This window comes from Temnothorax nylanderi, unplaced genomic scaffold, assembly GCF_030848795.1.
Source record: "Temnothorax nylanderi isolate EJ_2023f unplaced genomic scaffold, tnyl_v1.0 TNYL_tig0001_pilon, whole genome shotgun sequence".
NCBI classification, from domain to species: Eukaryota; Metazoa; Arthropoda; class Insecta; order Hymenoptera; family Formicidae; genus Temnothorax; species Temnothorax nylanderi.
The window spans coordinates 1,031,786-1,059,111 of NW_027249063.1; the positions used below are offsets into that span (position 1 = coordinate 1,031,786).

General features: G+C 37.2%; 1 protein-coding gene and 1 long non-coding RNA gene across 3 annotated transcripts in view; one reads left to right on the forward strand and one right to left on the reverse strand.

Annotated features, from left to right (window-relative positions):
- Positions 1-196: 196 nt before the first annotated feature.
- On the reverse strand, positions 197-25,354 carry Syx17 (syntaxin 17). Of its 2 annotated transcripts, none has more exons than XM_071704812.1 (6): positions 25,236-25,354; positions 1,787-2,344; positions 1,524-1,719; positions 1,206-1,426; positions 836-1,052; positions 197-736 (listed from the first exon to the last, which is right to left on the reverse strand). In XM_071704812.1, exons 2-6 carry the CDS (start codon positions 1,916-1,918, stop codon positions 567-569), a joined length of 936 nt encoding a protein of 311 aa, XP_071560913.1. In that variant the 5' UTR covers positions 1,919-2,344; positions 25,236-25,354; the 3' UTR covers positions 197-566. The 2 variants fall into 2 exon arrangements, with proteins under 2 accessions (XP_071560913.1, XP_071560998.1); XM_071704897.1 differs by having other exon boundaries at positions 197-715; positions 25,236-25,345.
- LOC139772089 (uncharacterized) overlaps positions 3,004-27,326 on the forward strand; it is a 154,328-nt gene continuing 130,005 nt past the window's right edge. Inside the window, exons 1-3 of the long non-coding RNA XR_011718055.1 lie at positions 3,004-3,421; positions 3,520-3,690; positions 17,377-17,475. This is a non-coding gene — a long non-coding RNA (uncharacterized lncRNA). The remainder of the gene's footprint in view (positions 3,422-3,519; positions 3,691-17,376; positions 17,476-27,326) is intronic.

Here is a 27,326-nt window from a genome sequence, read left to right on the forward strand (position 1 = left end):
CGTAAACTTGTTTAATTATGCATTTATCAAGTCTTACTTTCGGACGTGACCGTTTTATATTAATTCGTAGGAGAGCACTTACAAGCAGCTGCAATGTTTAAAAACTTACAGACCATGATAAGTATTTTAATAATTTAAAGCAGTTACAAGGCACGCAAGAGGCATATAAAAGTCATTTTATAAAAGAGACATCTCCTTATCTCTTTAACCTGATTTTAGCCGTGCATATATTTACTGTGACAAGTTCTGTGTAAAGTACAATGATCTTATAATACATTGTTAAATAGGTTACATTTTAAAAGATTTACAGTTTGAAGACTAGTCATTTGTTTCCTTCAAGCATACAAAGTTATAAATACTAAGTCATAAAAGTTAAAAAATCTCCCTCAAAGAATTTTTAAACTACGTAGCTTTACAAAACTTATATAGTTTTTATATACAAATAAAAAACATGTCTACAAAAAATAGGGAAATGTACAAATATCTTAGCAATTTACAATTTATATAACAGTGCACTTCTTTTTACGCTTAAAATTAATGTCGCCTGTCGACAAAGTCATCGTTTGTCACAAATGTTTTTTGTCTTGTTTTAAATCGTCAGGACAAGAGGCAGATTTCTTAACACTTTTGAGATCTATTGTCGATTTATCTAAACACGGTTCTTGTTTTCGCGATTCTACTTGTTTCTTTTTCAATAATGATCCTCCTGTGAAACCTAAAGATGAATAATTGCACACTATCTTTATTTTTCATTTCATCGTCTCTTATGTAATTATTCTCTTATATAATTATTTCAGTATTCAATTTTAATTTTATATAAATTCATACAACTTACCTAAAATACCACAACCCACGGCAGCAAGACCACCAATTTTCAATCCAGCTAACAAACCTATTGGTCCTCCAATACATGTGCCCAGCATAGCGCCTGCTAGGGGATACGCAGCGACTTTATATCTGGAAGCCTTCTGCAGGTATTTTGCACCTTCGTTCACGTTTATTTGAGTCTCCTCAATGTTGTCTTCCATATTATCCACCATTTCTTTCTGATCCTACATGATTGTAAGAAAATATACATTTAATGATAATAAAGACTAATAAACTACCTTTCTCACATGTTAATGTGTGAAAACATTTAAAAACACTTGTTATTTAATTATCCCTCTTCAAATATCATGTGACACAAGGTGGAATTATATACTTACATGTACAACTTTATTAAATTCAACGAAGAGCTCGTGCAACTGTTGTATTTCCCCTTGCAGTCGATTCCAGACTTGCATACATGTCTGCTGGCGTTGCAAATCTTCCTGCTCTGCTTGCAACTGGATACCCCTGTCATGAAGCGGATGCGGAAGCTCTTCTGACTCACTTATAGGCGAAGGTGATGTCGTAGGTGGTGATGTCGAAAAATTCAATTCCATCTCTATAAACGACACATTTGTATCCATATTAGTTTCCTATAATTTTATGCCAATCAAAATTAAAAGAGGGAGTATTATATGTTGCACTGCGTTTCTTACCTAAATACTCCTCGATTGCGCTCATGATACTCGATCGTGCATTCGTTGTCAATTTGTCAAATTTACCGATGTCAACATCGAGGACCTGTGCTCTAAGAGTGTCCATCTGGTACAACAACTCCTTCAGTTGCTTGACGATCCGAGAGACATTCACATGCTCCCTTCGTACCTGTTCCCAATCCTGTTGATTCTGATACTGCAAAGATTTTGAAAGGCTCGTATAAAGGACTCTAAAAAATATGAGGTGTGTAAAACAGACTCACCTTTTTGATATTGTTCTTGTGTCGCTTTAACAAATTCACATGATGCGGAATGGCAACGTTAAAATTACTGATCTGGATCTCCAGACGTCTAATAGGCTGCTTGATCGTAAGACTCTCCGATAACGCTGACATGTCTCTGGGGCGACGTGCTCCTCCGCACGATTATGATTCTGTGTATTTTTCTTTGTATCTCTGCGGATTCGAGCCACAATCGCAAAGTTCACTCTTTTCAATCCTTTTGCAGTTCTTATAGTGGAAATTTTTTTTTCTCTTCTTTACGATAAAAAATGTCGGTCGATAATAAAATACGGTGATAATTTGGTAACTGCGTTTTATTATTTTGCCAGATCCGTGCGTGTCTTGTCCCAAAATAAACGATCAGCTGTTGATCTACTCCGTCGTGTAACACGCGCGTACAAAAAGACTGTCAAAAAAGACTGTGAATGTTGTCCCCATCTGTAGTCATAAATTTGTACTAAAACGGCTACAAGTTTCAACACGACACTGTAAGATGACAGATGATGTATCATTCAAGACTCCGAGCCCCGTATTGTTTTACTGTAATAAGAAAAAAAATTGCTAAATATTAGATTGATAACAATATGTGATTTTCTTTTTCTTATAAAGCTTTTATGTTAATAAAACAATAAATCTATCGAGCAAATAAATTTTTTTAAATACTTTTATTAATTTTTATTAGTATTTTATCGAAACTTGATATTATTTGCTCGTAAAATATGATCTATCTTTGTTTATGCTGCATTAATAATAATTGTTTAATATTACATTTTAATGCTAACTTTGGCCGGACGATCTTTAATTTTTGTCAGATTTCAGGATACAAATGCTATTTATAATTTTGTAAAATAAATATACGCTCATTTTCTGACTCTTTGAGCGTTTTTCGTTTACTGCACGTACAGTTCATAAAACTACAATTCTATTGCGAATTTCGAATTATCGCGTCTAGAGCAGGCTTTGTTCCGCTTTGTTCGCAAAATGCAAACAAAATTAATGTTGCCTCGATGAACGTGTATATATTTCGCGTTTATATCGTTCGTCAAAAGTGCGCTTTTGTGCAAATGATCGCGAAATGGAACGTCAGGTGACGTAACATTTCACCTAAATGTCCTGTAATGACAAGCGCTAATGTGATAACGAAAAGAAGAAACGTTAAACGCGATTAATTAGCGCGCGTCGCGGCCGCGCGCCGCGCATGCGCGGCCGCGAAATGACCCGTCGCCATTTTGGTTTCGCGCGCTTTCGCGTCGGTCGCCGGGACGCGAGCTATACCGCGGTTTCCGCGTCAAAAAGCAGTCTCGCGTGCGAATAAACATCAGGAGTGCCGAATAAAGTGCCGAATAATGTGCGGTCGTCCTAAAAGCGGTTAATCGGCGCGCGCGCGCGATAACAGGTAACGCGGGTAAACCGCCGTTTGTGCCAGGCGTTGCCGTGTCCGCTCGTTGTTGCGTCCGCTCGTTCGAAATCGTGCGTTTGACACTTACCGTCAATAACATAATCGGTTGATCGTCGCGTGCACACCTTTACAGCCGTTTTCTCGCTACACCGCGCACTGCGCAATCGCGCGGGTATTAAAAGTGGCGGCCGGCCCGTCGGACAGACGAATTAATTCAGGTACGTATAAAATACATATATGTATATGTAATTGTAATTAGGCTCTGAATTGTGAATAACATTGGCAATAAGACCATAACATTGTGAATTCTTTCAAGTCGAAATGTGCGGAGCTTGATAAGCGGGCAATGGTTTCCTGAGAAGCGAAAATCTGCCTCCTGTTTCTTAACCTCTTTACTGCCGATGACGAGAATTCTCGTCATTTTGGACTTTGCGTTCAGTGCCAGCAGAATGCATCTTCTCGTCATGAAATTAATGACTGAAACAAGGTACGTACATTTAGGAGTTTTTGGGTGTGCTGCATATGATTTTACAGTTATATTTGAAAAAAATATGTTTAAACAGTTTTATGATAGTTTTCATAAAGATTTATGACAAAAATTATTTTAATTTGACTTGAAATTCGTTATCAGCACCATCAGAAACCCCTCTACGTCATTAATTTTCGAGAATCTTTCGTTTTTAGTATTTTAAGACTACTATTTTAAGACTCCATGTTAAGTGGCAGTTAAAGGTTTGATATACGTAATTGATATTCAATTGTGAAAGTTTAATAACCTTTTTTAATAATTATTTTTCGTTGAGAAGAATAATTATGTAAGAATAGAATTTTATATAAGAACGTTTCTTATAAAAGAGTCTAATAAATTATATCGAAGCAAAATAATCTAACAAGGTGATAAATAAAATATAATATATAATCTTTAATATAAAAATTTAATAGGAAGAAGCTTTTGCCACGATATTTGCGCCGTATTTATGTTTTCATAGTTATTAATGTAATTTTGTTTTACAAATCTGTACTTTGAATCAAGCAAAAGAAATATATTGTAAGTAACCCAAATGTAGCTGCATAATTTACAAATCAAAATTATATATATTATCTATATTATATAAACCTCATATTTAGATATTCAGAAAGTCTCGAAATAAAACAGTTACTTTTAATGTTAAATACACGGTATAATTACTTTGAGAAAAAAAGTTGTTAACTTGACTAAATGTTTTCAACTAATTATTATTTTTTTAATTGAAATATTTATGTATTTAAATTAAATACGATATATTAAAATCTAACATGACATAACTTGGCTCAAATACTTAAATACTTCAATTAAAAAAATAATAATCAGTTGAAAATATTCAGTTAACAACTTCTTTTTCTCAGTATGCGAAATTTTCGTGCCCGCCACCTTTCGATATTTGCATCGACGCGAAAGAACTCTTAGATTCAGCTTGTATCGTTTTAAATTTTAACGAACGACACGCCGGAGATGCATAATCCATCGGAAACTCGTGATAAAGGTTCGGAAGGGAAGCCGCGAGTGGTGGATGCATGAATTTCACGAGAGTCGATATGTCGATTTACCACGCATTACCTCTGACACACAATCCATTTCCGCGAATTGAAGATTCGACGTGAACGGCACCCGGATGTTCCGCGTACTTTTATCCCTCGTCTGCCGGAAGTTATGGGCAGCACGCGCGCGAGATGTATGCACGCAGGATGATCAATTATGCGCTACCCTGCGACTTCCGTTGCCCGGTGTGCGTCCCGGTGAATTTTACAAGGGTCGCCGAATGTACAATTTGGTATAAAGCCCGGCGAAGCTTTTGGTAATGAAAAACCGATTGCGATCAAATAGGCTCCTGGGCTGCTGGTGACGTGTAATCGAGTCTTCTCTTCTGTCGCTTCGCCGTATCCACCCCCCGCCCTCCCCTCCTCGGCCTCTTTTTGTCCTCCCTTTCGTCCTCCTCTCCCCTGTCCATCTCGTCCTCCCTCTGTCCCTTGATTTTCCCCCCTATTCCACCCGTGCTTCTTCCTCCACCCATGATTCCTCCTCCGGCTTCCATTAGCCGCCATACGTCGTCTGTACACAGAGATCCGTTTTGTCCTGCTTTTGCTTGACCTTTTATTTCAAACTACCGCATTCAAATTACCGCGGGCTATCTGGATATTCGATCCTTTGACCTTTTGTCGCCGGACGTTTAGAAGCGCTTTTAAACACCGGCCAGGATTTTCTCCGTCGTTCACCGCCTACACTTAGGCCGTGTTAAATACAGAATAAAGGATAATTCACCTTTTTCTTGAATTAATTTTAATTATTTAATGAGCATGTATACGTCTCTCATGTGTACGTGATTTTATTTCGCGTATACAAAGTGTCATTCATCTTCTTTGAGACAGTCTGACTTCTTCAGTGGCTCGTTTTTAATATTCACTTTTAGCTTTTAGCATATTTCCTTTAATGTAATAAAAAAATAATAAAAACCTGGAAATTATTTAATTTACATGAATGTAATGGAAAGTTGCTTTTCTATAATACTCTTATGATCTTATCGTCGCAAAGGTTTAAATTCTAAAGCGCATTTTAATCTTGTCGTTTCTGACTCTATAGCATACTCGCAAATTCGGTAGAAGATCCGCGAGAAATGTTATTCTAATCTCAAAAGAAAAATATAATAAATATTGCAGAAATACATTTTTTTTAATCTACTCTAAAATTGGTTTAATTTTTATAGCTGTTATATTGCAGGATCCATATATTGTAAATTATTCCATTTTTATTAATAGAAACATGAATTTTTCATGTCGACTTGTTCATCAACCATATTGAGCATGAGGGAAATGTTAGAAGGCAATTAGATTTTAATTTTATATGAAGAAGTAATTAAGATTGCGAGATATTAAGTTTGCGGACATTTCTGCTATTCGAACTGACTTGGCTCGCGTATCGTAGATATGTGATGTGAAATTAATTATATCTGACATCCCCGTGAGCCGGAGAGAGGGCGACGATCGCGCTTTGTCTCCTCTCGTTCGTTAATTAGGGAATCCGAATCCGGAGTCTCTAAGGCGGAGGTTACGTATAAATTCGGAAGTAGCGTTATCTCGTAACAAAGTCACGTGCCTGGCGTTCGAATGCAGCCGCACTAGGCTAGCAATGGTTAGGAACTGTCTCCGTTTATTTACCGCGTTCTACTTATTTAAATATACGCAAAACTCATTTCTTTATTATTAGCAATATAGGAAAATTTACATAACACAAGAACGACTGTTAACTTTTCGTAGTCAAGGCTTTTTTCGGTGAAATACAAATTTTAATTAATTTAACGTTGATCTATACCTTTACGCAGAAATTTCTGGAAATGATACATATATGTTTAATTACTTTAATAAATCTATGTTAAAAACAAATGTTGAAAATACTCACAAAACGTATCAGTTTGACGCAAGCTTATATCTTTTACTACATTTGGACTTGGTTAGGAACCTTACCGATCTGATTGCAGACCAACACGCTGCATTCTAATGGTAGCGCCTTCTTTTTCCTGTGCATACAAAAGCGTTGTGATTCCTTCATCTTTTTTCTTACGTTTATTTCTTTTAATAATTAGCTCATTGATATTCCGAAGTGACATATTAATCCCGAACTGCAGAAAAATCATAGTCTCAGTCTGATTTCATTCGGAATACTGCAATTGTGGATACATATCGTAAATACATATGTTAAATAAGCAAGCAAATGTATCGAAATACCCAATTATTGCATAATTTGTACATGTTATAATTGGGTTGTATTAAAGAAAAACTTGAACTATAATATAATAATGATACGGATAATATATAGTAATAATATTCATATTAATAATATTAACTACAAAATAGAGATAGATATTGAAGTATACGCTTCGTAACTATTTCATACTGCCGGCGACAGCTTCACGAATAATTTAGTACACAGCGCAGCTACATGGTGAGGCGTTAATGACGCGACATCCGGCTGGAGAGTAATAGCCCGCCCGAATTAATTCTCTCGGCTGTGCTTTTAGCAAAGTAGATTTTATTGCCGTCTTGCATTCGTGCGACGAAGTCGCCAAATTATAGTTGCGTAACGGCACCGTAGTTAAACATTGACCGTTTAACTAATCCTTGCCACAGTTACGTCCCGCACGATAATGTCCTACCGCGCGACACACACTCGTACATATTCAAATATTTCTCAGTGCATGACAGTATAATTTTGCACCGCGTATAACCACCGTCGATATTGCGGTCCCCGCAATCAAATTCACGTTCTGTTACATATACACACACACACATAGACACACACTTACATACACACATACACGTTTACGAGTTAATTAAACAGAAACTTTTTATACAACGAATTTCCGCGAAATGACTCTAGGACAAGTTCGATAGTCCGTCATCACGAATTATCAATATTGAAGTTTATGTCCAATTTTCCGACGCAAAAATTCCTAGCGTTTTCGATAACGAGTTTACCATTTTGGCCAAACCAAACGGCGAATTGTGAAATCCAACGTAGCCGCGACGACGCGTGTGTTGTCATTTGTGCCATTTGCACAAATTTTGCCATTCAAAATGGATTTCGCCGCCCATATGTGGAATTTATGGAATAAAACTCGTAGATGGTTTCACAGTTTATGAAACTTTTGGTCGTAATGCTTTCCTATCGATTATCTCGTTGTCAGAATCGCTCATACTGTGTTACGCGGTGCCTTGTATTTTTTTTAAATCTGCGAATTAATTCCTCTATCGCGATAAACTGCGTAAATGAAAAAATATTCTCGCGACAAACATAATATCCTTCTTTCGTGATCATTAACATTGCAGATATTGATGAATGTTGTCGGTGGCAGATTTCTCGAAACGAAGTCTTCCGCATGATTTTAAGAGGAAGCAGGTAGATTTCAATCAGTGTAGATTTAATGTCGTTTGCGAGAACTGATAGGCGCCTATTGAATATAGAGGTTGTATCGGCAGACTGCGCCGATACTTTATGCGGGCGTTATTGAAATATCGCTGCCGGAAGAAATATCGCGTGGCGCGCGTTCTAAATCTTCCTAATACCAAAAGCGTGATGAGATTGCAGATTACAAAACCGGTTTTTACCAATGATACATCGCAGATCATTATTTAATAAAATCTTTCAATATCTGCTAACCGATTAATTATTTTATTCAGCTTTAGAAAGAGAAAAATGCGCGAAATATTTTTAACAGATTGACGATAATAATTCATTGCTTTTTCGTATACAGCGGTGCATTTTTGTTAAAAATGTAATAACTAAAATGTTTCTTTATTATGGAAATAATCGTGCGGAACGCAATTTATATCCCAGAGGTCGAAAATCGAGGAAACATTACTGTTCTCTCCGTTCAAGCTCATAGGAATTACCAATACAATTTTACGCTTTATGATTAATTAAACAAATTAAATTATTATTAGGGTATTATGCACTTCCCTGATGCTGACAGGAAAGAATGTAACTTGTCATGTGCAGTATGTAACATGTATAATGATGTATTAGAAATTGGAGTAGAAAATACGTGATCATCGATGCTATTAAAAGTCGTATGTTCTCGAATGTAATTATATAGTAACACATTTTTTAATATAAAAAATTAATTCGTATGCAATCTCATATGGATTTTTTAATTTATTAATTTTTTTGGAAAATTCTAATTTCTACCACAATAATTAAAGAAATATTATCTTTATTATAATATTCTTTTGATTGAAATAAAAAAGTTATTAATACAATTTGTATGTAACAAAAAATTATAATTAATTACTTTTTTAAATCTCTTTTTATTTATTTATAAATAAAGCTTTTAAATATATCAATTAAGTAAAAATTTTCAGGAAAAATAAAAATTCCATCAATTATATTGAAATGTGAAATTCTGAAAATTAGGATGTCTAGCTTCAGAAAGAGGTCAAATACGCGTAGCGTATTTACTGGCATGTGGCAGAGCAAGATCACTTATGGGATGAAAATAAATTACTTTCCGTCGCTATATGAGATCAACTTCTCTCTTACATGTTTTATGTGGCACGCGCAGCAAGCAAATAGCGATGCACGGCAGCCATAATACCGTTTCCACGAGATGAAATTTAGCCGAATGGGCAATCTTTATGCGTTCACTAGAAACCATTTGTGTGCATATCACACGTGTATGTTGTATAACAATTTTTAATTGCCTGTCAACGGGAATTTCACTAAATTTTGTAACAAAACGATAGTCTATTTGATCGTTACATTTTTTATTTTAAATAAATGTTGCATTACAAATTGTTGCATGAAGAAGAATTGTAGAATAAGGAAAATGGACGTAATAATTCGTTGTTCGAAAAAATTATATTTCGTTCTTTTTTTAACATCGAATATTTTACCGCGTTTGCAAAACTTATGACAAATTCAAAGAACATGCAAATCTATGGAAGCGCTTTTGATCGAGAATAACTGTAATAAATGTTGCATTTACATAAATATAATCGTGCTTTACCATGCCATTCCGTTGAGAAATATAAAGAAAACGTCGCGTGTGTTTTCTATTATCGCGAACGATAAAATTAAATTCTTTATGGCACATTTTTTTTCCACGGCTACGTATATAATTGGCTGCTATATCGGGACAATTCTTTAGTTCTTTTTGATCAATGTACATTCGAATCGCATGTCGTTTTATCTAAGAAATGTGTGGAGTTTGTACTAGCGATGCACACATATCTATCCTATCTTAGTATCTTATTTATCGTATCATTTAACGCTTTCATTACAAACGGATAAACTTCTAAAATACAAGATGGAAATAAATAAGAAATATTATCGCGAAATTTGGTCTTGACGACGCGCGTAAAGCGTGTCTCTCTTTCACGATACGATTGATTTATGCGCTGATTTTATGATTTCCTATACGGACGCGACAGAAATCGAGCATGGCAAAAAATTTGTGGCCGTTTAAAGATAGGCAACGCGATTGATTCATGATGTAATCTATGAAAGATTCGTTATATGTGCAGTAGGAAAATAAATCAATATCGCGGTGACACTGTGTGCTCTCTAGTGTGAATAAATCTCGAGCAGAGCGCGCGTAGATATTTTGTGCGATACAAGAAAATTTTATTTTAAGCTATTAATTTTATTTAATTTTTGTGGTTTAATTTGTCACGCTATTTAAATTTAGAAAATGTGAAAAATATATTCCAACAATAGAATATAAATTAAATTATCGATAAAATATGTTACAAAAATTTCTTTATAATCTACTATTAATGTACACGTTTCAAATATTTTTAAAATTAGTAGAAATAGAAAAAATTAATTAAATCAAATCAAATTATTTTAGAAATGTAGAGTATTAAAAATTTTTATTTTCCCTCAAAAAAGCGTTTGTAGCATTAATAATTGTAGAAATTTGTTATTTTATTATTGCTTCTATATTTCAATAGTTGTAAGAGTCTTTTCTACGTACGTAATATTTTCTAAATTTTTTCTGAGATAAAAAACTAATGGAATTATGTTTTAGACAAATTCTGAAAATATTTGTTTTATAATGTTATTATTATATTGTTTTAAGCATTGGATATTGTTATCATTTTCTTAGTAATCACTATTCGCTACAATCCATGTGCCATGTGAGCGATTAAAAAAGCATTCATACGAACGCTGTTCACAGATTATTGGAGCGCCGTGACAGAATAATATCCGCTTACTGCCGAGAGCACTTAGCTAGACCGAGCCAGCGCTGTTTATCGAATGCTTCCAAAGCAAATCCGTGACAAAAATAGTCCGATCGCTAAAACTGCAATGTATATCGAGAAACTGTAGAGAACTAAACAGAGAAAAATTCTCGTTGATATTGCATCGGATGATCAAAGTCCCGTGTAATCTATGTGATACGCGAATCGCGAGTTCAAAGATTAAGATTATCGGAGAGATTGTTTGAAAATCGTAGTGATTTTCTTTAAGTGAGCTTAAGACCTTATTATACTGAACGTGTCGATTTCCTGTAGTACGTGACAGTTCATCCGCTCTTTTAATATCAATGAAATTAATTGAATAAGAAAAGCCAAGGAGGGATAATCGTTATCCTATAAGTAATTCCGGATTTATTTCTTTTATGCATTGCTCTATTTTCTACCTTTCTCTATTTGAACATATTTACAATTTGTCTACATATTGCAAAAATATAGTGTTTCAATTTTTTATGAAACATCTATTTTCGAGAAATATTTTAAGAGATATGAACTTTTGTAGCATATTTTTTACATGAGTTAATATAAAATATTTTATTGATGAAATATTTAAATATTTAATATAAAATATTTTATTGATATTTTCCTTCGTTGTAATAATTATTGAGCCTGACATATCGAAAACAAATAATTATATCTTGAATTATATACATTGAACTCCGCATATAGAATAACTGATATTACTGCCATGATGTTTTAATATGAAAAATCATAATCTTTTTATTATGTTAATTTATGTTAATGTGCTTATCTCATCCTTTAAGGATTCATTACTAAACCTCAAATACGAAACACTCTTGCATCTTGTGTTCTATCGATTTTCTCTAATGTATTCTATATAGAATCGCCTAGCTTATCAATGATAAGACGATCGTATTGAGTAAATAACAGTATGCAGCTTGGAGTGCGCGTTGACGAGGATGAGGATTACATGGTGTTTGTACCCAGACATCGTATCAGTAACAGAGGGAAGAGTGAATTGTGCGCTTTAATATATGCTGGGATAACAGCCTTTGTTGAAACATTTATGCGATTTATATTTTTATCCATATATTGATAACGAGAATAGTTCCCAAAGATCTGTTACTGAAATGGTTAAAACTGAATAAATATTTTTGCAACGCGTACCTTGCAACGCGATTGACATTCGTCAAATTCTTTATGATCAATTTCATAACAGAGGAGAGACTAACACAACAATTGGGTTGCTTCCTCGCAAACATCTTTATCTCTTAATCGGTCGGGAGGAAAGTGGCGGAAAGTTTCACCATTGCGCGATACGAGCCGGGCTTTACCATATATGTTAAGTGCCAGGTGGCGTCGCCGCCCGTTTTGTCTACAGAGAAACACGACAAGTCGAGAAAATCCGAAGGGGGGGTCTTACCCACGATCCTGGTAAGTTTCTTTCCTAGCGCTGGTCCCTGCGAAAGAACGAACGTTGCGCAACGAGGGGAGAGAGCGCAAGAGAGGCAGCAGCCCTGGCCCGCGCGCGGCTTGTGAAATTATTTCCTCCGCGAACTGAGAAACTTTTATCCAATATCCGCGGCAGCATCTGGCATCAAACGGCTCTATGCGCATGTCTCTATGGGGTTTCGGAAAATGTTCACTAGCACTAGGTGAGAAAGAGAAAGGGAGAGAGAGAGAGAGAGAGAGAGAAAGAGAGAAGGGCCGACAGAGGGCCGACGGTAAACTGCATAGCCCATTGGCTTCTAATTGAATCTTACGGCATCCACGCGGGTTCTGACACTTTGGCACACGGCGTAAAAGACCACTTCACACTTCGCAGTCTGTGAATTAACTTATCGACCATTACTATAGGCACTTTTTCCAAGCACGAAGTTTATTCATCAGAATATATCAGGGGGTATAAAATTATTAAAGGATGATCCCTCGGGAAATTCGTTACAAGAAATAGATATTGCGCAAATGAAACATTATAATAAAGCTTAAATTTACATTTAAACGCTTATAAATTTTACATTTTTCTACGAGCAAGCAATTGTAAAGATGGCAGGTTACGAAAGTGCGATTAGATTTTCGCTCGTGAGAGAAGTAAAAACCGTATTTGATTTGAAACGAGAGGAAAGTAATTATTTCTGGATTTGATATCTCTTGCGTCATCCGAAATATTGGAAACAAAAGTGAAGGTGATCTTCTTCCCGTTACCCCGGTGGAATATATGTATATTTTCTGTCTGATAATAGATTTTTCCCTTTACATGCAGCGATACATATGTATATGCCTGAATATGCCGACCTAGTTCGGCTTGCGGAATTGCTGGCTCGCTCGCAGGCAGTCGATTTATCGTTTGATTAAAAAAAAGTTAACCGAACTTTCTGATAGCTTTGATGCAACTGAATGGTCAATTTGTTTGATTTCCATTGTCGATACGTAGTTACCGTTACTATATTTATTGCTATATATTGTAGTTGTGCATATTTAGCGATATTTAGCCATGATTAAATCTACGAACTTTTATAAATGTGTTATTTCACACATTTAAATTACACACAGCTTCATATACTCCGTCAGAGGGGTTTTAAAAAATCCAGAATTCCAGAGAAGGTTTCATAAAATTTTCGAGATTCTATATCGTCATAAAAAGTAAGAACTCACATCGATCGTTCGCTGTAGTACACGATGCGTGTGGTAATAATTTTGTTTATAGCACAATGGATTTACCCTTTTACGATATTGAGAATTATCGTCAATTTTTGCAATAATGCTGTGCGAAAGTCTTTTACAATGTACTTATATTGTATATCGCGAAGAGTGATGCCACTTAAAATTTTTACTGTCACTTCGTACGAGCGTACAGAGGAATAATGGCGGCATCGCATTAAATTTCACTACTGTACCGTAATAGAAAATAGTGCAATGGGATCAAATGAAATAGCGCTTTGTCGTGCATCTTAATTGGCTTCTCGTTTCTAACGAAGTAGTAGGATTTAATTTATGTCCCAAGGAAACGAACACAGGACAATGTCTCAGATGCATAATGGCACTCTGCTACAGTCTTGCATTTGCAGTTACATTTCTTATGGCCAATACATAGACGTTTAAAGTTTAAAGTAGAACCAAATATACATATACACACGGACGTATACATAGAAGAGCTTTTAAGTTAAAACGTGATATAAAATTCAATTAATCTTTAGCTAAAGTCGGTGCAAGCTTACGAATTTAACGTTGCATTAAGACGCACGCAATAGGATGGCCGCTTTAAGCTCTTAAGTTTTTCCGCATACTAGCAGCCGCAATCTGCAGGCGAAGGGATCTTTTTGCCGCGACGCCCTTAACAGCAAACGACAAAAAAGGTCTATTCGTATTGCGTAATAATATCGCACCCGCCTCGCTTCTCGCCATTGGCCCTATCCCTTTTGTCCCTCGATGAAACTGCGGTAGCCCCAAGGCTACGAGACACAATGAAGCTTTATTTCTTCTTCATATAGGATATATATAAAGAGAAGCTGCGCGCGAGCTTTATTAGCTCGTCATGTATTTTGGTGCGTCACCCTTCGTCAACCCAGTTTAGTGGCGAATCGGGAAGGATGAGATATCGTTTTTTCTCTTTCTTCTTTTTTTTTCACATGAAACAAAAATTGCAGCACCGATTTTTATTCCACGGGAGCCGTCCTTGCACGAGATAGATGAACAAAAAAACAATATCAGTATATATTGTTGCCAAAGCAAACATAGCCGGCTCTACGGACACATGCATATCGTTAAAATAGCATTTCTTTAGTTTAAAAAAACTGAGTTATAGTTGCAACATTCGCATATCATATGATGAAGGAATTATTATATTGACTATGTATGCATATATTGACTATATATGGCATTATTAAATGATGAAAACAATGTTTTCTTGTTGAGATTAATTAATGATTCTGGTTATCCACTATAGATTAATTTTTTGTATAATGTTAAGACATCATTAATGCCCACTATTTTGATTTTAAGTTTTTAAATAATATTTTTATTTTATTTCAAACAATTGTAATAGGATAACATTGTTTTATGGTGAACATCTTTATTTAAAAACTTATCCTATTGTTTAATTAATATTTACTTTATTGTAACTGAGATTAGTTCATAGCCTGCTTATATATGATTCCAGTCCCCCTGCGCGATTCACCCCATCGTCAAATCCTATCTATTTCACAAGCTTCTCATCTCGAATACACGTGGATAGGATTTGGGGTTGTCGTCCTATCACTTGGCCGAATCCTTCGAGCTAGTTACATAGAGAAACGGGATATATATATGCTGAATACGTCTTGTGTGCGTGTGTGCGCAATGCCTACCAATGCTGGAATTTGGCATTGCCTATCTATACTGCTTCAATATGTGCAATGTATTGATTACATACTGTATCTAAGACGCGCGTAAATAGTAAAACTCGTTAATTTAACGAGTATATATAGACAAGTTTCTTCGATAATTTGTTTTACCGTGCACTTGTTGCATTCATCGAAATTGATTCGCAATCGCGAAGACTATATTCTCGGTGTATTTCTACCAGAAGAATCTTCTTTCACGCGCGCATCGTGATACTTGTCAATTATTTCTCATATACTCGAGAATTCTTCGATAAAAAGCCCCCGGATAAGTAAGGCAATGGAGAAACTGAGGACACCGTTACAAGTCCTGTCGCACGAGGAAAGAAGCCGTAAAGGTACAAAGAATAGAGAAACAGGAGCTACCTAAGAGAATGCAGGAGGGGCTGAAGATGGGACGAAGGGCAGAGAAAGAGCTGAGATAAATGTGGAAGCGAGCCCGCCGTAAAACCGGTCGAGAAATAAAAAGGTCGTTCCTCGGCTCGTGGCCCAGATCGTTTCGCAATGGGGATTACCTACGGCACGTCATATAAAATGGCCGAAGCCATCCCTCACGCGTATTTCCAACGTACCATGGAATCGCCCTTTACGTCGAGGAACGAGAGAAAGATGTGACTTCGCCTGTTTAACTCTCCGGCGGCATTGTCTAATGTATGACTAAACGTCGTAATAAAGTTATCATCGATGGCGCTATTTAATTTAGCATGCGCGCGGAGAGAGTTTATAAATTTACTCGATCATGTACATTCTATCAATTAATTGGAGAAACGAATAATAATTGTCGACACTAATCACGAATACCCTTCGAATTGCTGTTATTCTCGTTAATTACGTAATTAGATTTTTATTGGAGGGAGGGGTAGTTTGCCGCGCGCGCGTATGTATATTTTATTGAAATCGAAGCAATTTAGTATCAATTGCGACAATGTAATCAGTGGTGTATTTACTAATAACGTTATGATAAAACAGTTATTAATGCAATTACTAATTAATATCTAGTAATAGCGGACTCTGCTTTGTATATGAGGGTTGAAAATATTAAAATAATCTGTAGGTGAACTTTGTCCAATTTTCTGTAATTTAGAAAAAAAAATTTTAAATTTTTTTTGATAAAATTCAGACATTTATATAACATGTGCGATATAACTATTTTATCTATTTAATAAATATAGAAAAAGAAGTTATATTAAATTCGTACATTTATAAATTTCTATTTTATCAAAGTAATAAGGGTGTCGCTTATGTAAAGAGCTCTTTTTATTGTGCTTGCGCAGTAAAATTTATTCTTGGTGAAGAATTTAAAACCACTAAAGCATTCTTAAATTAAACGAACGCATTTATCAATATTTAAAAGTCTATTCATTATACTTTGTATTTCGTCATCTAGTTTACGTAATTCACACACTAATTTGATAAGCAAGTCTTTCTTGGATATCAAAAGCGGTAACAGTATAAGGCAGGGTACACCAGGACGTAAACACGAACTATTGCTTTCCAGATTAGGCTTGGATGCACGTTCACCTCCTTAGTGTCAAACTCGCTAATCTAATGTAGCGGCGGTTTCCTTGGAGGATTCATGAAACTGAAGTTCACCTTGCTGCTGCGGTAATTATTGCCTGTGGCAATATAAAGCAAAGCACGTATTGTTACAGTTATAGACTGCGCCCGTGCATATTAGCCGTGACGTATCGCGGAAGTCGTGGTGATACGGCGCCTGCTAAGTTTGAAAGCATTTCGCTGTTTTGTGCAATTTAATGTCATTAATGCGCAGATGATATATGACTCACTCATGAATCAACGATCACCGAAGACTCATACTCTCGAAACGTTTAAATCAATCGTACACATATATGTACCGAGATTGCATAGATTAACAATCGGCATTGTATAGTATCACGTTATTATTTTATATCACAACTAAATAGTCCATAACTAATAATATTGATAATAATTTCGTAAATATCTATTTTTTAATTTTAATCCAGTGGATTGTTTCTTAATGTGATGCATATTTGAGACTAATTATATTTTACGGATTGTTTCAGATTATCTCCTGGCTCGATCTCAACTATAGACTCTCCTAAGTCCGACGCCTCATTGGAAGCGTAAAACGACAACTCGGTACACTCGATTGCAACTGTACGGTGAGTCCCCTACAATCTTTTTCTTAGCTATCGTTGCAGGCCGTAAAACGTTAGGCGTAACGATGGATTGCGTTTCATGGTGTGCTACGTTTAGCAGACTGTAAATTACGACTTTATCCCGAAATTTTTATAGTTGCGGCTGAAACGCCATAAATAATCTTTTATTACGATTCTGTATATGTGTGCAGCAGCACACGAGTAATATTTCTTCGATTTGTCTGATTGTTCTTGATGCCTTTTACGATAGTAATCTGGCAAAAATTGTGTAGCAACAAATAAATTGACAATTATTTTTATGAAATGGAGATAGGGAATTTGTGATTATAGTAAATTTATAAATAAAATTGTCAGGTTTGCAGTTTCGACAATATAATCATTTTCTTGTAATAAGTATTCAAGCGTAACGAGGATTAAATAACAAGAGCCCTTAAATAACAAGTAATATGACTAATTAAAAGGATAAAAAAAATTATTGTTATCAACTTACATAAACAATTATTATTGTTGATGAATAAATTCTTCGTAATATAATTGAATTTTTCTGACCAAATGTTACATGATTCTAATTGCATTTAGAAGTTAATATATGATAAACTATCATCAATTTATCTCGCACTGGATGATCAATATCGGTTTTGTACTTGTAATACTTCCTAATGCGCGTGTCAACGTTTACAAACGATCGCACATTACTATTGGTGGTATGTTTATCATGCAGTAATTTATAATTGTGTCCCGAACAAAACATCCGCATGCCGGAACGATTGTAAATATCGAATATGAATTATTCTCTTGAGTATATTATGGATATTTAAAATTGTGATATATAATAAATCTCATTGTTGGATTTAATAGAGCAGAAAGACATAGTTTCTGATGTGCAAAGTATAGTTTCTACAAATCTCTTTGCTTTAAGCCAAAGTTGTTATACACTTATATATCTGTTTCTATATGTATAATATTTCGTTTCTATACTTACTTATATTTATAAGTAGTTAATTCAATGTCTAAGAAAGATTAAATGCTTTTTAATAACAGATTGTTCGGCCAACTTATAATCAATTTTTTCTTAACAAAATTTTAGAGAAAGATCATCATTTATTGTAACGTTTTTGGAAAAATAGAATTAAAATTCTATTAGTAAGTAATCTTTGAAAGAAAGTATCTTCGCCTGAAATTTGCTGAAAAATATAGTTATTCATTTAGTCTCCTAAAGTTTAGTTTACAAAAGGTTCTTCTTTAATCATTTACAACTCAAAAATTATTGAAGCTTTAAAATTTTCACTAAAACAAGCTTAACTCCAGATTGACCAAAGAATGTTTTATCAAAATACTATCCAGTTTTCTGGATCGATATGCATTTATTAAATCGATCATTTAAGCTTGTTTCGGCACATCGCAAATGCAAGAGAAGTAATGCAATTTGGAATTTGATGCAATGAAAATATGGAAATATTATGTTACGTAATATAAATCGCAGTTGCATTTGGCATTAAGGAATGCTTTATTTTGGGGACTGGTTTGCTGAACCACAGTGTGTTTAATATAAACATTCAATATTTTCCGCGAATGCCGACGGTGAAGCTAACGCGTCCTTCCATCGAACGATACGATAAGCGTGGGATAAGTGGCGCTCTCCGTAGAAGCTTCGAAATTAATTCCAAGCAAGAAGCCCTTCGTCGTTGCTCGTCCTTACCCTACTCGCGCACAGCCTTCCGCAAACACACGGGAGCGGTCTGACGGATATAGCCCGGGTTAAACTAACCTAGTCTAACCCAACCGAACGCAAAGCACCGAGGTTGTCCTCTCACCGCGTGCAAGGTGCAGCCTACTGTCTATCTGAAGCTGCCACGAACCATCAGGAACGAGATATCAGCCAGGGAACAATTCCAATCAATTTGAGGCGGATGTATTCGTCCGACCCCCAACCCCTTCCAACCCCCTCGCACTGGTTGCTCGTGGACCAGCCGATATGACGAGAGTACATCCAAGAGCACCCCACAAGGTATACATACTGTATACATATAATCGACCGCGAATCGAGATGCCATTGGAACAATCGGATTTGTCGTCGGTCGCGCGGCCTCGTGGAAGATCCCCCCGGAGAGTTAACTGTTTTGTTGACCGCAGAAGTATAAGGGTACATATATATGTAATATAAACCGCGATAAGTTGGGAAGCTGCCGGATTGGAAACTTTGGTAAGACTTTGAGTAGGGCTTTCGCATTCGAAGATGGTATTGGTTCAAACGAGATTCTGATATTTCATATTTTCGAGTCTAGAATATCTGCATATCTCGCATTTTATTATTGATCTTACTTACCGATATCTCACATTTAAAATAATTACTTTAAATTATTTTAGTTCTGTCATTTTTCATTAATATTGATAAGAAAGAATGACACCTCTCTTGTTATAAATCTATTTAACAAATTAAATTTTTCCAATGACTATTCTTGTACTACAGTTATGAATATAAATTGTCATAATTCGATCGTAAAACTTCTTCTTGTCATTTGCATTCTAAGTATAAACTGGAATAACGATAAGAAAAATAAAGTTCGTATAGCCGCTGTATTTGATAGAAAAGCTCTTGTTGCGTAATTAATGACCAAGTATTATTGGAATTATTTGTCCGCTTTGGCGTCGGCGAACGAGACGTTTGTCGGCTAGTGTCATCGAAAGAGAATACTTGCGAAACAAACGATACGCATCGTAAATCACGATGTTTAACATCCATCTAGTTGGTGCCGTTAAAGTAGTCGCTACGTATAGCCGGGCGATAAAATATTTACGTCTTCCATCGCGGAGCCGTAGAGCTGTCGCGGTGAGCTTCGAATTAGCTTTGAAATTGGCGTTCGATCCACCGAGATCCGCGAAAAGTTAGTGCTGTTTGCGAGCTACGAACCGCGTAGCCCTATATTTTGATATGTTCGTGCCGATCTCCCTTTCCCTCGCACTCACACACACATATACGTGCATCGATGGAATGTTCGCAATAGCGCAATAGCGCTGGCATTGAAGTTTTCATGCTCCAACGACTTTTTCCGGGGCCGCGAAACCTTGTATACGATCCAGCCGTATGTGATACGAGCCGCGTGTGGCATACCAGTTCGAAGACGGTCTTTAATTCAAGGAAGCACGTGCCCGGTGTAAAGCTCGAGACCATTACGTGGCTTGTAGCATGTGAACTAGAAGAGGGTAAGAAAGGATTCTGGCGTAGCACAGAGTAAATTCGTACAGAGTAAAATTGCAGCAACGACGACGACGGCGGCGACGAAGAGGAAGGTGGGCAACGGCGATGGTGTTCTCGGTCTCGATCCGATCGGACGACGGTATGCCTTCGATTTTCGATACTCCGAAAGTATCTTCTTTGTGCGCCGCGACGAGATAGAAAAGCAGACTGTGAATTTACAAATATACGAGTGGTAGCGAGTAAGAAGAAAGGATTACGGGTCAACCGGGAACAGAGGTCTCGGGGGAGATACCGGAGAGAACGTTAGGTATATAAGCCAAGAGAGAGGACTTAAATAATCAATCGCCCTCGCGAAGGCTGTAGGTAAAAGCCTATAGCGCCAGTCCTCGGGCGAAGTGTTTGCGCACCCTTCGTTTCTGCTCCTCTCCTTCGCGTCTTCTTCCTTCGAGATCGTCTTCTTCCTGCTCTTTAATACAACCCCCCTCCTTCTCTATCTTAGTCCAACACCTTTCACTAGACGCTTTCTCGCCGCGTTCACATTCTACTTCAGAAGAAGCTGGGCGCACACAAAGAGACTTCGAAGTTGAGTTTTATGGCCGGCAAGGTCGACTTACTTGGTTTATGAGAGTGACCGTACCGCTGTCCTTCGTGAATTTTACTCGATTGTCGTGGCCGATAGGACCCACGAAAGATGAGGATCCGGTTTCTTAATGCTTTAGCGGTTTTATTGAATTTTCTTCATAACGCGAGTTTGATAATCTGGTTCTCGTTCATGCTCGCGTCTGCTTTTTCTCTTTATTGAACGTGTGAAAATTTTTATGCGCTAAGAAAGTAAAAAGTTCGATATTCGCTTCTTACATTAATGAACAGGGCACTATTTCTATGCTGCTATCGTAATTATTAATACTGCAACGTTGATGTGATATCTCATTTTTAAAGGTACATATTTTCATATTACATTTCTTTCGTATTTATATTCAAATATTTTTATTAAGAAATTGCATTGAATTTTATGATAAAAACATAAAATTTGTTTAAATAAACACTTTTGTTTCTTACTTATAACAGACTTGTTCTTGTTAGATTATTTATATGACTTAAAGAATTTTTTACTGAAAAATGTTTACGGGGGAGACTTTAAAATCTGCTTAATATCTGGCGAACGCGGTTGTTTCTACTCGCAATTAGGAATACCAACTGCGTGCTACAAGGGAGTAAATGCCATTTCTGTTATGCCAGTGTTGGACACGGTTTTAAACCGGTGATTAGAGATTTCAATTCGTGTCCTGCGTTCACGCCATTCGTTAGGAACGAAATTAACGTGCGACATAATCGCGAAGACTAGAGGCTCGTCCGGCGGGGCAACGAAAGGGATAAAGACGCCGCGGGAGGATGGGTTAATTCTGCATAGCGCGTGGGTTAATTTGGAAAACGTGCTTCCCGGATTGTTGCTATGGAAATGAGAGAGCGTTCGTCCTCACGTTCCCCTTATTCTCAGAGTACGGCTTAATCTCCGAGAGGGAGAGAGAAAGGGAAGCAGGCTGAGGTGGGGGCGGAGGGAAGAGGAAGATGACAGTCGCAGTAACCGTACAAAGCGTAATGCGAGAGGGTAATAGCGAAGATCTGTGAGGAACGGAGGAGGTGAGGGAGGGGGGGGGGAGGGATAGAAGGGTAGAGGAGAGGGAAGCCGAATGGAAAAGCAAGGAGTTTAGGAGAGGAAGCTATTGCTATCCGGGCTGGATGATGTAGAAGAGGAAGACGAGAAACGAGAGAATAACGTCACGTACACAGCGCGCTAAGAGCACGTTTCTTCACCCGTTCCGGTTGCTCGAGTGTATTAATCCTACGCGAGAGAAAAAGAGGGAGCCCTCTTGTACTTTTCACGTTCGGGGTTCGCGGCAGGAATCTAGCGCAGACTCTTGATAATCTTCGACGCAGTGTTATTGCTGCGCCGGCGAATAAAGTAATATTCCCGCTAACGCTCATAACACCGTGTACCCTTCAATTACGTTCGTAGAATTTTTATTAGCACGTTCGTGTCTACATTACGCAATGATGCCACCGCCACCGCCGATGCCATTCCCTCTCGCATATCTTCCATTTACTTAAGCTCGAATATAATGACGGTATAAATGCGCTTTCTAGCGCACATTTTCTTTACTGAAAGATAGTATGAAAAAACATAATTGTCAAATATCATGGCAAATTATGTCTCTAACTGTATGTTATAGAAGTTTTTTTTTTTAATCACGTGACAAAAAAATAAGACTGCAACACTCTATAACTCTATAATCAAATATTATACACTAAAATATTACACAAAATAAATTAATCAATTATTTTTTCTTTATAATAAATAACTGTTATTATTATATTAATAAATATATAAATTAAATATATTAATTTATATATATATCTAATTGGATTATAAAAATAACTTTTGATCAAATATAATATTCGTTTAATGAATCCGTGAAAACATCGTCACGTCGTATATCATTTTTGCGCCTGATCCATTCGATCGTTTGCTCTTTTTCTCATCCAACTAATAATATCATATTTCCTGAGTAAATAACGTGAAATTTCTGCTCTTTCTTTACTGTTATGATATACGAAAAATAATATTTTTTACAATAACAATACTGATAAACGAGAAGTATATATTTCGTAATTATCGCGATTTATCTGTTCGCATAAGAAAATGTTTAGATGAGGATTCTTGCAAAACTGATGCAGTCAAGATATAATACTCTTTGTTATGCGTGTCTGTGTGCACTGCATCAACCGCTAAAAACCGTGATACCTGATGTTTGCACGCGGATCGGCCTGGGATCTGCATATCACGATGGCCACGTTTATGCAAAGTCTTATTTACGCGCGAGTACAATATGCCGTCATCCTGGCGTGCGTGAAACACCGCGGCGAAGGGTGCGTTTTCTCGCATAACTCTTACCGCTTAGAGTGACAAATAGCCACGGCGACGTCGCGCATGCTTGGACGACGATAAGAAGGGCCGAAATTTAAAGGCAAACTCACGGCACCATCTTAAAGGTTCATGCTATCGTTAAACACTAAGATGCGCGTAGAATTGGTGCTGTGAAGTAAATTTATACGCGTAACTTTTAATAGTCTTATTTTAATGACTTAGTCGCGTAATTAAGTCTCTTTGACCGTCGAGATGCGTTATTTTAAACAGAATAGAAACGTATAATGAAAAGAAAAAGTTATACTAATTCCAACATTTTATATTATTTTATATCCGATTTAATCTTTTTTACACACCTAATATGTGCTTAAATTTTATATATTTTAATAAAAATACATAAATATAACTCTTCGCAGATTTATGCTATTATCTCCAGCGTTTGTCCGTCACATCAAACGCTAAACATCGACAAAAATAAAAAGAATCTAGGTTTCCTCTATTTCTCGCTCTTTTTATCGATACGTTCGATGATATAAAGCAGACTTCTGGAATCGAGAGTGACGTAAACGCGAGATGGCTTTTCTAGCCTGTGTGTAACGGAGCTCATCGTCAATATTATTGCCTCCCGAAACGTCGCAGCACTGCAAATATCGGTACGCGATGGTAGAAAATACTTTTCGGCCCGGCAATAAAGACGAGCGCTCATCGGATCGTAAATGCAGTGAAACCGCAACGGCGGCGGCCGTTTTAAGTTCGATTGCGAGTGTATCATTTATGCACGTGTGCATGCCATGCATATATATTGTATATTATACCTCGGCATGCGAGATGAATTTTCAGATCTCGCTTTGACTATCTTGCCACGCATCATATAATTGTCATGATGAACAAGAGAATCGAGATAAATGCTAATCCTCTTTTAATATAATAAATTTTGTTAATGATAAATGTTAATAAATTACTTTAAACAAATAGTACACATGTGGGATATTTAAGGGATCGGGTTTTTTTTTCGATGAGTCGTTTTATGTAAATATTTCCGATTTATTTTTTGCCATCATTAATATTCTGCACGTTATTAGCATTTTTTTCTATATTAATTCCGGACATCGATATGGACATCGCGCGCAACTCTGCGGATTGCGAAATGTATTATTCCACGCTGTCATATGACGATCGAATGTTTAATCAAGATGTTAAAAAAACAGATGTGCAATTGAATTCATCACTAATACATCAGCGAACCAGTGGCAAAGTTTGTACAGTGCGGTACGATATATGTAAACCGGACCGATGAGAGTTTATTAATAGATGATCAGTTTTCTATGTTTCACAGAACGGACAAATCTATTAAAAGCCGCAAAGTGGCTTACGCCACGTTAATGCATCCTCGCCGTTTATATGCATATTCTACGCTATTAGCAAGATTTATTCCGCGTCGCGCGTTAAAACGCAATTGAATAATCCAGAAGATAAATCGTTTTCGCGTCTATGCGCGAAATACGCGCGTCTCCAATTTCGCGCGTAATTCTGCTTCTTGCGTGCAAATCACTTACGAGTTACGCACTTAGCCGTGCGAGTAATCTGATTTGTTGTACTCGGGCTATAGCGAATTCTGCGCCAACAAGCACTCGTTACCTGATGCTGATGATCATAGATTACTGGCTGAGCACACTCGCGTCGATTTCAGTTTGCGCGCACGAGCCATCGAATAGCACTTTATATATCGTCTCGTTCCTCTCCTCCGCATTGCGCGTACCTATACGCGCACGAATACGCGTCCGTCGACTGAGTTTGGAATTTCAACGCTCTCGTAACCTACTCTACAAATACTACAGAGCGACCCGTTGGAGGAGAGATAAAGCGATTGTTACCTTGTGTATGTACGCTAAATAATCGTGTTGCCTCGCGTACGCGCCGATCAAACATCCAATCGGCGTCAAAGGTGTCGCGCAAAAGTTAAACCCGATCCGTTTAGCGAATAAACAATCGTATCGCGCAAAAAGCAGAATGCGAACGGACGCGCGAAATTGTTTTATCCGTCGGCGGTCATATTGACGCGAATTTATCGCGCGTTCTTCCGCGTTCTTCGGAAACGCACATTGCGCGATATAATTTCCTTCGTCCGCGCGAAAATATTGGCGCTCCGCACACCGCCCGCGCCGTTACCGCGGTGGCTGGCGGTGACTTCCGGCGTGACGATAAATAAATTATCGATCGCCGCGATCGCAAAATTATATGAGGTAATCATTAATGGGCTTGCAATAGCACGTTGCTCGCAATCACGTTCGAGTTTCATTGTTTACGGAGCACAATCGTCCCGCGGCATTAATTAATGCGTCGACGGCATATACACACGATTAGCATTATTAATGCAGGATGGTTGTGCACGCGGTGCGCAATAAACGATTGTCTAGGTCGTAATGCAGGATTCCCGATTCGCGCAATAACAAACTTTATCGTCGTACGTTATAGCCGCGGTATATGGGGCGGCGGGAGTCGCGACGCCAGCGAAAATTTAGGGATTTACATAGAACACGCAAAAACTACCCCGCGCTTCGCCCGAGCGGCGGAGTCAAAGCGCAGTCAAAGAAGGTTAATTAATCGAGCTGCTTTTTGCATCGTCGTACAGTTATATATCGCGGAAAATCCATTCACGACACTGCATTAGAGCGATTATTTACGGGGGGGGACATGAGCCTGGCGCGTGTGAAATCTCTTCCTGTAGCTAATGATAAAAAGAGTTTTACGCGAGAGCATATTTCACGTTAATATTGTAATAACAAGGACAGCGGTATAAATATGTAAACTACCAGCGATGGATGCTCCAAAAATATTGAGAAAGTTTCGCCCATAAACTGTTCTAATTTATAGCATGCTACATTTGACAGATTACCTTACGTTATTGCACTTTACGTGAAGAGACGAAGGAAATTGAGGTCTGTGTATACGTATATCTCTCCTGTCGATATTGCCAATGCACCAATGTACCAATAAAATATTAACGTCCTTATATAGTAATCTAAATCCCGTCGATTAAGAGATTTCGAAAAAGAGGAGAAATTTCTGACAATTAATAAATCAATGAATACTAATAGTATCGCTGCATCTCGCTCGCAGCGAAACCAAAGAATCGTGCTTTCTGACGGGAAAACCGCCCATTTTACTTCGCCCTTTTTTTTACGTCGAAGCCGTTCCAATAATCTCATTAATTTCCATTACGGATATTGCAATGCCTTTATGCTCATGTCGCTGCAACTCTCTCTCTCTGTTCTCTCTGGCAGTCAACTCTTGTCGAATTAATCGTGAAAAAGGTATCTCTTCCGTATCTGTCCCCCTGCCTGCCCTAACGCTGCTCTTTCTCTTCTTTCATCGCTGTTTCACTCATTGTCGTTCCTCTTTGTCTGCACTTTTTCACGATCCCGTATCTCTCGCCTCTCGCCGAATAAGCGGAGAGACATAATATAGGTACAATGATTTTTAATTTAATTAACGCGCCTCCGCTTCGTGTCATCCGTGAGTCTGTTGCTCGCCTCGCGCCACCGTACGTTATGAACGATTATCGTGTCTCATAAAGAGATTAACGCCTGGAGCGCTCTTTTTCTTGTTTTCCCCGATACGCCAGCGTCCTGCCTCTCGTATAATGAGAAACATCGAATCGAGAGAGAAAGCGAACATTGGGGAGATCACGATAAACCGCGAGTTGATTTAAAATTTCAGTTTACAATC

What these genes read in the sequence shown, in the direction of transcription:
- Syx17 (XM_071704812.1), bottom strand. Translation starts at nt 1,918, where the DNA reads ATGTCAGCGTTATCGGAGAGTCTTACGATCAAGCAGCCTATTAGACGT. An exon ending in CGCAATCGAGGAGTATTTAG is followed by an intron (nt 1,427 to 1,523) that starts GTAAGAAACGCA and finishes TGTCGTTTATAG; the next exon opens with AGATGGAATTGAATTTTTCG. An exon ending in CGTGGGTTGTGGTATTTTAG is followed by an intron (nt 737 to 835) that starts GTAAGTTGTATG and finishes AAATAAAGATAG; the next exon opens with TGTGCAATTATTCATCTTTA.